Genomic DNA, 12,783 nt, shown 5'->3' on the forward strand with positions numbered 1-12,783 from the left:
GTGCACTCTTCCATCCCCTGACACGTGCACGCTCCCGTCCCAGCGCTGCAGTGACCCCAGGGGTTATTGAGGGGTCAGGGGTGGAGAGGCCCTGTTGGATGTGTTATTGTAACCCACCCGGATACATGTTAACACTTTCTTACCCTCTCCACCTTCCTCTCCCTGCTCTCTCTCTCTTTCTTTCCTTATTTCTATCTCCCCTCTCCCCCTCTCTCTCTGTCTCTTTCCTTTCCTATCTCCCCTTCTCTCTCCCCTCTCTCTCTCTGTCTCTTTCCTGTCCTATCTTCTCTCCTCTCCTTTCTTCAGCATTGTACCCTTCACCTCTCTCACTTCTCTCCTCTCCTCTCTCTCTCTTCTCTCCTCTCCTCTTCTCAGCATTGTAACCTCCCTCTCTGTCTCTTCTCTCCCCTAGTTCTGTTTTCAGAGGGTCAGCAGTGTGTGTCTACTCCATGGCCTCTATCAGGGCAGCCTTCAACGGTCCGTTCGCCCATAAGGAAGGGCCCGACTACCGCTGGGTGGAGTACAAGGGGAGGATCCCATATCCACGACCTGGCACTGTGAGTTTCTCAGCAGGGATGGAAGTGACGGACATACGGATGGACAGACAGACAGACAGACAGACAGAAAGATAGGGAAGCAAGCAGAAAGAGAGACAGGCAGGCACCCAGATTGACAAATCATTAAAAAAAAAAACATTAGCTGTGCTTGATTGAGCTAGCATTTTACAACAGAACCAATCGAAAAGTCCCAAAAGTGTAAACCCCGCTCCCCTGGCACTCCAGGCGAGCTTAAGGAAACTCTCAAAATATTTGAAAGGTTTCATAAAGTATTTGAATCTCGATCTGGTGGCAGACAGGCATACAAGCAGGCGGACAGACAAGCGGACAGACAGGCGGACAGACAGGCAACACGTGCGTTGATTAAAACAAGTTGTTAAAGCTGTTGGAATCTGACCACTGGCTGGTTGATTTAAACAAGCTGATAAAGCTGACCGCTGGCCGGTTGTTTTAACACCTCGGCTATGCATTCCCCTGGGAAGTGGTAACCTGTCAGCCAGAGGCTTCAGGGGAATGTTTCATGTGTTTTAGTGCTCTGTCGGAAGAGGCTTGACCTCACTGTTATTCTAGTCCCCCTGTTAGGGAACACGACAGGCGGTGGAGCGGCTCCTTGGATGTGCTTGATTACCACACACACACACACCACACACCACACACACACCACACACACACCACACACCACACACCACACACCACACACCACACACCACACACACACACACCACACACTCACACACCACACACACACACACACACACACACACACACACACACACACACACACACACACACACACACACACACACACACACACACACACACACACACACACACACACACACACACACACACACACACACACACACACGGTTCCTTGAAAGTGGTTGATCACTAGGGTCAGGGACGTCAGTGTTTTGGTTACATGATTAAAATTCAAGTGAAACAGCTTCACATCACCCGCCAGTGTAATTTGAACCCCTGAGTCACTAAACAGCACGCACAGAGAGAGTAATGGCAGCCACATTTCAAAGGAAATAATAGGAGCTTAAATGAGGGGTCTGTTGCCAGTTTAAACACCACATACTTCAACATGATGCTCATGCTTGTCATATCAGTGATTTTGTTTTGCCAGGGTGGTAGGAGGAAATAACATCCACTCTGACAATTGAAGATTAAATGACCTTCCTTAGATTATATAAGTAGCTGTGCTTTGCTTGAGTGTTACAGTCTATTTTGTGATCAAAGTTGATTTGAATAATAAAACATGAAACAAAACCAGTCATCCAACCAGAACAACAATACAAACTATAACTCTGTGATCTGTCATCACTGTGGTCACTGTGACCTCAAGTAATACTCATTTAATACTCCTTGAATACTCCTTGAATTCTCATTGAATACTCCTTTAATACTCATTGAATAATTCTTGAATAATCCTTTAATACTCCTTGAATAATCCTTGAATTCTCCTTGAATTCTCCTTTAATACTCCTTGAATACTCCTTGAATTCTCATTGAATACTCCTTTAATAATCCTTGAATTCTCCTTGAATAATCCTTTAATACTCCTTGAATAATCCTTGAATTCTCCTTGAATTCTCCTTTAATACTCCTTGAATACTCCTTGAATTCTCATTGAATACTCCTTTAATAATCCTTGAATTCTCCTTGAATAATCCTTTAATACTCCTTTAATAATCCTTCCTTATTTTCTTTATTTTCGTTATTTTTATTTCACCTTTATTTAACCAGGTAGGCTTGTTGAGAACAAGTTCTCATTTACAACTGTGACCTGGCCAAGATAAAGCAAAGAATTTCGACACAAACACCAACACAGAGTTACACATAAACAAACGTACAGTCAATAATACAGTAGAAAAAGGGGGAATAAAGTATATATACAGTGTGTGCAAATGAGGTAAGATAAGGGAGGTAAGGCAATAAAATAGGCCATAGTGGTGAGGTAATTATGATATAGCAATTAAACACTGGAGTGATGAATGTGCAAGTAGAGATACTGGGGTGCAAAGTAGCAAAATAAATAAATAAATGCAGGATGGGGTAGTTGGATGGGATATTTACAGATGGGCTATGTACAGGTGCAATGATCTGTGAGCTGCTCTGATAGCTGGTGCTTGAAGTTGGTGAGGGAGAGTCTCCAGCTTCAGCAATTTTTGCAGTTTGTTCCATTGGCAGCAGAGAACTGGAAGGAAAGGCAGCCAAAGGTGGAATTGGATTTGGGGGTGACCAGTGAAATCTACCTGCTGGAGCGCGTGCTGCAGGTGGGTGCTGCTATGTGACCAGTGAACTAAGATACGGCGGGGCTTTACCTAGCAGAGACTTGGCAGTAGACTCTGCAGTAGATTGCCACTCCGCCCCCTTTGGCAGTTCTATCATGTCGGAAAATGTTATAGTTAGGGATGGAAATTTCAGGGTTTTTGGTGGTCTTCCTAAGCCAGGATTCAGACACGGCTAGGACATCTGGGTTGGCAGAGTGTGCTAAGGCAGTAAATAAAACAAACTTAGGGAGGAGGCTTCTAATGTTAACACGCATGAAACCAAGGCTTTTACGGTTACAGAAGTCAACAAATGAGAACGCCTGGGGAATGGGAGTGGAGCTAGGCACTACTGGGCCTGGATTAACCTCTACGTCACCAGAGGAACAGAGGAGGAGTAGGATAAGGGTCCGGCTAACGGCTATAAGAACTGGTCGTCTAGTACGTTCGGAACAGAGAGTAAAAGGAGCAGGTTTCTGGGTGTGATAGAATAGATTCAAGGCATAATGTACAGACAAAGGTATGGTAGGATGTGAATACAGTGGAGGTAAACCTAGGCATTGAGTGACGATGAGAGAGATATTGTCTCTAGAAACATGATTTAAACCAGGTGATGTCACCACATGTGTGGGAGGTGGAAGTGAAGGGTTAGCTAAGTCATATTGAACAGGGCTAGAGACTCTACAGTGAAATAAGACAATAATCACTAACCAGAAAAGCAATAGATAAGGCGTATTGACATTAGGGATAGGCATGTGTAGCCGGGTGATCATAGGGGTGGCTGGCTGGAGACACGACGATTCAGACAGCTAGCGGGCCGGGGATAGCAAGCTAGCAGAAGGGCCTGAGAGGTACGTCGCGACGGAAGAAGTCTGTTGTAGCCTCCTCGTGCGGTTCCGTCGGCAGACCAGCCGTGATGGATTAGTAGGGTTCCGTGAAGTAAAGGTGCCCAGTCCAATTGGCAAAATAGGAATAGTGGCCCAAGAAATTGACCGATGGATTTATACAGCTAACAGTCCGATATGCTCTAGACAGCTGGCGGGCCGCTGCTAGCAGGCTAGAAGTTGGGCATTCATCCTTGAAAAATCCTTGAATAATCTTTGAATAAACCTTTAATTGTCATTTTCCTTCCCCAGTGTCCCAGTGAAACGTATGACCCCCTCCACAAGTCTACTCGTGACTTCCCTGATGATGTAGTGAGCTTCATGAGGGGTCACCAGCTGATGTGGGAACCTATCCTTCCAATCACCCGCCGGCCCGTCTTCACCCGCGTCAATGTGCCCTACACTCTACGAAGGGTGGTAGTGGATAGGGTGGATGCTGAGGATGGGCAGTATGACGTCCTACACCTGGGCACAGGTAAGAGAGTGTGTGAACGTGCTACACCCTACGAAGGGTACAGTGAGAAAGTGGGGCTGGGGTGTAGTGTAGTAGTGAAGAGTGTTCCCTACACCCTACGAAGGGTGGTAGTGGATAGGGTGGATACTGAGGATGGATAGTATAATATAATACACCTGGGCACATGTCAAGTAAGAGAGGAGGCTGCCATAGTGAACATGGACCAGATACCAACAGAAGACTGTCATAGTGAACACGGACCAGATACCAGCAGAAGACTGTCATAGTGAACACGGACCAGATACCAACAGAAGACTGTCATAGTGAACACGGACCAGATACCAGCAGAAGGCTGTCATAGTGAACACGGACCAGATACCAGCAGAAGACTGTCATAGTGAACACGGACCAGATACCAGCAGAAGAGAGGGGACTGATACCAGCAGAAGAGAGGGGACTGATACCAACAGTAGAGAGGGGACTGATACCAACAGTAGAGAGGGGACTGATACCAAGAGTAGAGAGAGGGGACTGATACCAACAGTAGAGAGGGGACTGATACCAACAGTAGAGAGGGGACTGATACCAACAGTAGAGAGGGGACTGATACCAAGAGTAGAGAGGGGACTGATACCAACAGTAGAGAGGGGACTGATACCAACAGTAGAGAGAGGGGACTGATACCAACAGTAGAGAGGGGACTGATACCAACAGTAGAGAGGGGACTGATACCAACAGTAGAGAGGGGACTGATACCAAGAGTAGAGAGGGGACTGATACCAACAGTAGAGAGTGGACTGATACCAACAGTAGAGAGGGGACTGATACCAACAGTAGAGAGGGGACTGATACCAACAGGAGAGAGGGGACTGATACCAACAGGAGAGAGTGGACTGATACCAACAGTAGAGAGGGGACTGATACCAACAGTAGAGAGGGGACTGATACCAACAGGAGAGAGGGGACTGATACCAACAGGAGAGAGTGGACTGATACCAACAGTAGAGAGTGGACTGATACCAACAGTAGAGAGGGGACTGATACCAACAGTAGAGAGGGGACTGATACCAACAGGAGAGAGGGGACTGATACCAACAGGAGAGAGTGGACTGATACCAACAGTAGAGAGGGGACTGATACCAACAGTAGAGAGGGGACTGATACCAACAGGAGAGAGGGGACTGATACCAACAGTAGAGAGGGGACTGATACCAACAGTAGAGAGGGGACTGATACCAACAGGAGAGAGGGGACTGATACCAACAGGAGAGAGTGGACTGATACCAACAGTAGAGAGGGGACTGATACCAACAGTAGAGAGAGGGGACTGATACCAACAGTAGAGAGGGGACTGATACCAACAGTAGAGAGGGGACTGATACCAACAGTAGAGAGGGGACTGATACCAACAGTAGAGAGGGGACTGATACCAACAGTAGAGAGTGGACTGATACCAACAGTAGAGAGGGGACTGATACCAACAGGAGAGAGGGGACTGATACCAACAGGAGAGAGGGGACTGATACCAACAGTAGAGAGGGGACTGATACCAACAGTAGAGAGAGGGGACTGATACCAACAGTAGAGAGGGGACTGATACCAACAGTAGAGAGGGGACTGATACCAACAGGAGAGAGGGGACTGATACCAACAGGAGAGAGTGGACTGATACCAACAGTAGAGAGGGGACTGATACCAACAGTAGAGAGAGGGGACTGATACCAACAGTAGAGAGGGGACTGATACCAACAGTAGAGAGGGGACTGATACCAACAGTAGAGAGGGGACTGATACCAACAGGAGAGAGTGGACTGATACCAACAGTAGAGAGGGGACTGATACCAACAGTAGAGAGAGGGGACTGATACCAACAGTAGAGAGGGGACTGATACCAACAGTAGAGAGGGGACTGATACCAACAGTAGAGAGGGGACTGATACCAACAGTAGAGAGGGGACTGATACCAACAGTAGAGAGTGGACTGATACCAACAGTAGAGAGGGGACTGATACCAACAGTAGAGAGGGGACTGATACCAACAGGAGAGAGGGGACTGATACCAACAGGAGAGAGTGGACTGATACCAACAGTAGAGAGGGGACTGATACCAACAGTAGAGAGAGGGGACTGATACCAACAGTAGAGAGGGGACTGATACCAACAGTAGAGAGGGGACTGATACCAACAGGAGAGAGGGGACTGATACCAACAGGAGAGAGTGGACTGATACCAACAGTAGAGAGGGGACTGATACCAACAGTAGAGAGGGGACTGATACCAACAGTAGAGAGGGGACTGATACCAACAGTAGAGAGGGGACTGATACCAACAGTAGAGAGGGGACTGATACCAACAGTAGAGAGGGGACTGATACCAACAGTAGAGAGGGGACTGATACCAACAGTAGAGAGGGGACTGATACCAACAGTAGAGAGGGGACTGATACCAACAGTAGAGAGGGGACTGATACCAACAGTAGAGAGGGGACTGATACCAACAGTAGAGAGGGGACTGATACCAACAGGAGAGAGGGGACTGATACCAACAGTAGAGAGGGGACTGATACCAACAGTAGAGAGGGGACTGATACCAACAGGAGAGAGTGGACCGATACCAACAGGAGAGAGGGGACCGATACCAACAGTAGAGAGGGGACCGATACCAACAGTAGAGAGGGGACCGATACCAACAGTAGAGAGGGGACCGATACCAACAGTAGAGAGGGGACTGATACCAACAGTAGAGAGGGGACTGAGACTAATCTCTCAGTCTATTTACTCTCAGTGAGATGATAATGGTTTTGGGAAGGTCTACTTTATGCTGGCTGGTCACCATCGGTTACAAGCAACCAAAACCAAAACAACACGACTTGACTACACACACAACAAGATTGGAAAGAGAGTTTGCTCACTCTCCAGGCTACATGGTGTAGCAGTTCCTTGGTAACCCTGTAGTAGCCTGGAGAAACAGGGCAATAAACAGACCCTATGTGAGTTAGAAATCTAAATGAGGATTTAATAGTGGCACCCCGAGTTGCACTAGCAACTGTTACACCCTGACACTACCGGGTTCCTTTACCCAGTCCCTGTCACCTCTAGGAGCTGTTCGTTTTGTCCTCAGCACACCGTGTGGAGAGCTGTGTGTGGAGAGCTGTGTGGAGAGCTGTGTGTGGAGAGTTGTGTGTGGAGAGCTGTGTGGAGAGCTGTGTGTGGAGAGTTGTGTGTGGAGAGTTGTGTGTGGAGAGCTGTGTGTGGAGAGCTGTGTGTGGAGAGCTGTGTGTGGAGAGCTGTGTGTGGAGAGTTGTGTGTGGAGAGTGTGTGTGGAGAGTGTGTGTGGAGAGTGTGTGTGGAGAGTGTGTGTGCAGAGCTGTGTGAATTAATGAATAAAATGAATGAAATTGTATTTTTGTGTCAGATGGCAACCCATCTCATTTTTCGTAGCTCTATTTCTTGAACTGCGTTGTTGGTTAAGGGCTTGTTAGTATGAAATTCACTGTAAGGTCTACACCTGTTTTATTCGGCACATGTGACTAATGCAATTTAATTTGATCCCTTATGGGATTTATTGATACAAAAACAAACATTACAATAATTCACTGTGGTAATTCAGTGATCATTCTTCTTCTGGTGTTCTCTGCATTGCTCATCCCGTAAAGAGTGAAATCAATACATAATAGTAAATAAGGTTATCCAAACAATAATTACATCCCTAGAGCAGTACAATAATACACATACAGGAGCAGTCAAAAGTTTTAGGACACCTACTCATTCAAGGGTTTTTCTTTATTTTTACTATTTTCTATATTGTGGAATAACAGCGAAGACATCAAAACTATGAAATAACACATATGGAATCATGTAGTAACAAAAAAAAAGTGTTAAACAAATCTCAATATATTTTATATTTGAAATTATTCAAATAGCCACCCTTTGCCTTGATGACAGCTTTGCACATTCTTGGCATTCTCTCAACCAGCTTCATGAGGTAGTCACCTGGAATGCATTTCAATTAAGAAGGTGTGCTTTCTTAAAAGTTCATTTGGGGAATTTCTTTCCTTCTTAATGCGTTTGAGCCAATCAGTTGTGTTGTGACAAGGTAGGGGGGTAAACAGAAGATAGTCCTATTTGGTAAAAGACCAAGTCCATATTATGGCAAGAAAAGCTCAAATAAGCAAAGAGAAACGACAGTCCATCATTACTTTAAGACATGAAGGTCAGTCAATACGGAAAATTTCAAGAACTTTGAAAGTTTCTTCAGTCGCAAAAAGCATCAAGCGCTATGATGAAACTGGCTCTCATGATGACCGCCACAGGAAAGGAAGACACAAAGTTACCTCTGCTGCAGAGGACAAGTTCATTAGAGTTACCAGCCTCCGAGATTGCTGTCCAAATAAATGCTTCACAGAGTTCAAGTAACAGACACATCTCAACATCAACTGTTCAGAGGAGACTGTCTGAATCAGGCCTTCATGTCAAATTGCTGCAAAGAAACCACTACTAAAGTACACCAATAAGAAGAGACTTGCTTGGGCCAAGAAACATGAGCAATGGACATTAGACCAGTGGAAATTTGTCCTTTGGTCTGATGAGTCCAAATTTGAGATTTTTGGTTCCAACCTCTGTATCTTTGCCACGGTAAAACATGGAGGAGGTGGTGTGATGGTGTGGGGGTGCTTTGCTGGTGACACTGTCTGTGATTTATTTAGAATTCAAGGCACACTTAACCAGCATGGCTACCACAGTATTCTGCAGCGACACGCCATCCATCTGGTTTGGGCTTAGTGGGACGATTATTTGTTTTTCAACAGGACAATGACCCAACACTTATCCAGGCTGTGTAAGGGCTATTTGATCAAGAAGGAGAGTGATGGAGTGCTGCATCAGATGACCTGGCCTCCACAATCACCCAACCTCAACCCAATTGAGATGGTTGGGGATGAGTCGGACCACAGAGTGAAAGAAAAGCAGCTAACAAGTGCTCAGCATATGTGGGAACTCCTTCAAGACTGTTGGAAAAGCATTCCAGGTGAAGCTGGTTGAGAGAATGCCTAGAGTGTGCAAAGCTGTCATCGAGGCAAAGGGTGGCTATTGGAAGAATCCGAAATATAAAATATATTTTGAAGAATCTCTGTTTAACACTTTTTTGTTTACTACATGATTCCATATGTGTTATTTCATAGTTTTGATGTCTTCACTATTATAGAAAATAGTAAAAATATAGAAAAACCCTTGAATGAGTAGGTGTGTCCAAACCTTTGACAGGTACTGTACATATACAGTGGGGAGAACAAGTATTTGATACACTGCCGATTTTACAGGTTTTCCTACTTACAAAGCATGTAGAGGTCTGTAATTTTTATCATAGGTACACTTCAACTGTGAGAGACGGAATCTAAAACAAAAATCCAGAAAATTACATTGTATGATTTTTAAGTAATTCATTTGCATTTTATTGCATGACGTAAGTATTTGATCACCTACCAACCAGTAAGAATTCCGTCTCTCACAGACCTGTTAGTTTTTCTTTAAGAAGCCCTCCTGTTCTCCACTCATTACCTGTATTAACTGCACCTGTTTGAACTCGTTACCAGTATAAAAGACACCTGTCCACACACTCAATCAAACAGACTCCAACCTCTCCACAATGGCCATGACCAGAGAGCTGTGTAAGGACATCAGGGATAGAATTGTAGACCTGCACAAGGCTGGGATGGGCTACAGGACAATAGGCAAGCAGCTTGGTGAGAAGGCAACAACTGTTGGCGCAATTATTAGAAAATGGAAGAAGTTCAAGATGACGGTCAATCACCCTCGGTCTGGGGCTCCATGCAAGATCTCACCTCGTGGGGCATCAATGATCATGAGGAAGGTGTGGGATCAGCCCAGAACTACACGACAGGACCTGGTCAATGACCTGAAGAGAGCTGGGACCACAGTCTCAAAGAAAACCATTAGTAACACACTACGCCGTCATGGATTAAAATCCTGCAGCGTACGCAAGGTCCCCCTGCTCAAGCCAGCGCATGTCCAGGCCCGTCTGAAGTTTGCCAATGACCATCTGGATGATCCAGAGGAGGAATGGGAGAAGGTCATGTGGTCTGATGAGACAAAAATAGAGCTTTTTGCTCTAAACTCCACTCACCGTGTTTGGAGGAAGAAGAAGGATGAGTACAACCCCAAGAACACCATCCCAACCGTGAAGCATGGAGGTGGAAACATCATTCTTTGGGGATGCTTTTCTGCAAAGGGGACAGGACGACTGCACTGTATTGAGGAGAGGATGGATGGGGTCATGTATCGCGAGATCTTGGCCAACAACCTCCTTCCCTCAGTAAGAGCATTGAAGATGGGTCATGGCTGGGTCTTCCAGCATGACAACGACCCAAAACACACAGCCAGGGCAACTAAGGAGTGGCTCCGTAAGAAGCATCTCAAGGTCCTGGAGTGGCCTAGCCAGTCTCCAGACCTGAACCCAATAGAAAATCTTTGGAGGGAGCTGAAAGTCCGTATTGCCCAGCGACAGCCCCGAAACCTGAAGGACCTGGAGATGATCTGTAGGGAGGAGTGGGCCAAAATCCCTGCTGCAGTGTGTGCAAACCTAGTCAAGAACTACAGGAAACGTATGATCTCTGTAATTGCAAACAAAGGTTTCTCTACCAAATATTAAGTTCTGCTTTTCTGATGTATCAAATACTTATGTCATGCAATAAAATGCAAATTAATTACTTAAAAATCATACAATGTGATTTTCTGTTTTTTTGTTTTAGATTCCGTCTCTCATAGTTGAAGTGTACCTATGATAAAAATTACAGACCTCTACATGCTTTGTAAGTAGGAAAACCTGCAAAATCGGCAGTGTATCAAATACTTGTTCTCCCCACTGTATACATACATAACATATACAGTTAACATGTGTGTAGAGTGTCTGTGTGTAGAGTGTGTGTGTGTGTGTAGAGTGGGGGTGTGTGTACAGAGTGTGTGTGTGTGCAGAGTGTGTTTGCAGAGTGTGTGTGTAGAGAGTGTGTGCAGAGTGTGTTTGCAGAGGGGTGTCTGTCTTAAAATGATTCACTTAGAATAGGGTAAAGTTCAAGACACACACACACCACACACACACACACACACACACACACTCCCACACACACACACACACACACAAGCCTGGCAGTGTTGGTTCTTCATGATAATGTCAGGATGGTCCCAGGGCGGGGAGTCATTATCTTGGGGAAAGGGTTACCGTGGGAACTTTCCTGTGGCTCAACAACTAATCTATGTCTGAGACTGATGAACCAGGCCATGCTAGGCTCCAACGGCCCACCTGACCTTAGTGTGATCACTGTTCCATAGCCCAGCACTCTGCCATTCAAACCTCTCTGCCTGACCCCTGGTGGAACTCAGAGTCCAGACTCTACTGTAGGTAGGCTTCATCAGATCAACAGGCTTCAGTTTTGAGGATTTTCCATTGAGATTCTCATCACTTGAATTAAGGCATAGTGAATCGTGTCCGTATTAAGAGTGTGGCTAATCAAGACAAGCCCATTGTCTGGTGAGATGAATGGAATCCCGTGATTTAGTAGCATTAGCACCTAGACACGGAGTGATTCATCAAGCTGAGGTAGATAGCTGAGCTCTCTGTCTGAAGGCTCTCCTCTTAGTGGGACCCTAGCCATGACCTCTAGTCACCCCTTGAGGTTAAATATTAAAAAGTCAGAAATCACACACTACCCTGTTATCCCTGTTCATGAGTTTAGTTTGGGCCGACACACACAATTTTACTTAACAAACATGTACACACAAATACACAACTTAACTTAACAAACATGTACACACACACTCGCACACAAACAAACATGTACACACACATGCACACACACTAGACAATGCTACTATGTAACGGTCACACCACAGCATCAATGCATGAAGCACACAGTCAGGAGGAGTGGTTCGTCAGGCAGGGTGGTTAGTCAGGCAGGGTGGTTATTCAGGCAGGGTGGTTAGTCAGGCAGGGTGGTTATTCAGGCTGGGTGGTTATTCAGGCTGGGTGGTTGTTCATCAGGCAGGGTGGTCAGACAGGGTGGTGGTTCAGGCAGAGTGGTTAGTCAGGCAGAGTGGTTAGTCAGGCAGGGTGGTTTTTCAGGCAGGGTGGTTCGTTCATCAGGCAGGGTGGTCAGACAGGGTGGTTAGTCAGGCAGGGTGGTTAGTCAGGCAGGGTGGTTAGTCAGGCAGGGAGGTTAGTCAGGCAGGGTGGTTGTTCAGGCAGGGTGGTTAGTCAGGCAGGGTGGTTAGTCAGGCAGGGTGGTTAGTTCATCAGGCATGGTGGTCAGACAGGGTGGTTAGTCAGTCAGGCAGGTTGGTCAGGCAGGGTGGTAAGTCAGCCAGGGTGGTTAGTCAGGCAGGGTGGTTAGTTCATCAGGCAGGGTGGTTAGTCAGGCAGGGTGGTTAGTCAGGCTGGGTGGTTATTCAGGCAGGGTGGTCAGTCGGGCAGGGTGGTTAGTCAGGCAGGGTGGTTAGTCAGTCAGGGTGGTTAGTCAGTCAGGGTGGTTAGTCAGGCAGGGTGGTTAGTCAGGCAGGTTGGTCAGACAGGGTGGTTGCTATAACATAGGAACTTTTAACCCA

At 46.2% G+C, this 12,783-nt stretch overlaps 1 protein-coding gene across 1 annotated transcript in view; it reads left to right on the forward strand.

The window, feature by feature from the left end:
- LOC139536358 (semaphorin-3D-like) overlaps positions 1-12,783 on the forward strand; it is a 151,985-nt gene that overhangs the window by 124,029 nt on the left and 15,173 nt on the right. The window contains exons 11-12 of the mRNA XM_071336831.1: positions 413-557; positions 3,970-4,192. Coding sequence (XP_071192932.1) covers positions 413-557; positions 3,970-4,192 — 368 coding nt within the window. The remainder of the gene's footprint in view (positions 1-412; positions 558-3,969; positions 4,193-12,783) is intronic.

The sequence above is a fragment of the Salvelinus alpinus genome, chromosome 12, assembly GCF_045679555.1.
Source record: "Salvelinus alpinus chromosome 12, SLU_Salpinus.1, whole genome shotgun sequence".
Classification (NCBI taxonomy): Eukaryota; Metazoa; Chordata; class Actinopteri; order Salmoniformes; family Salmonidae; genus Salvelinus; species Salvelinus alpinus.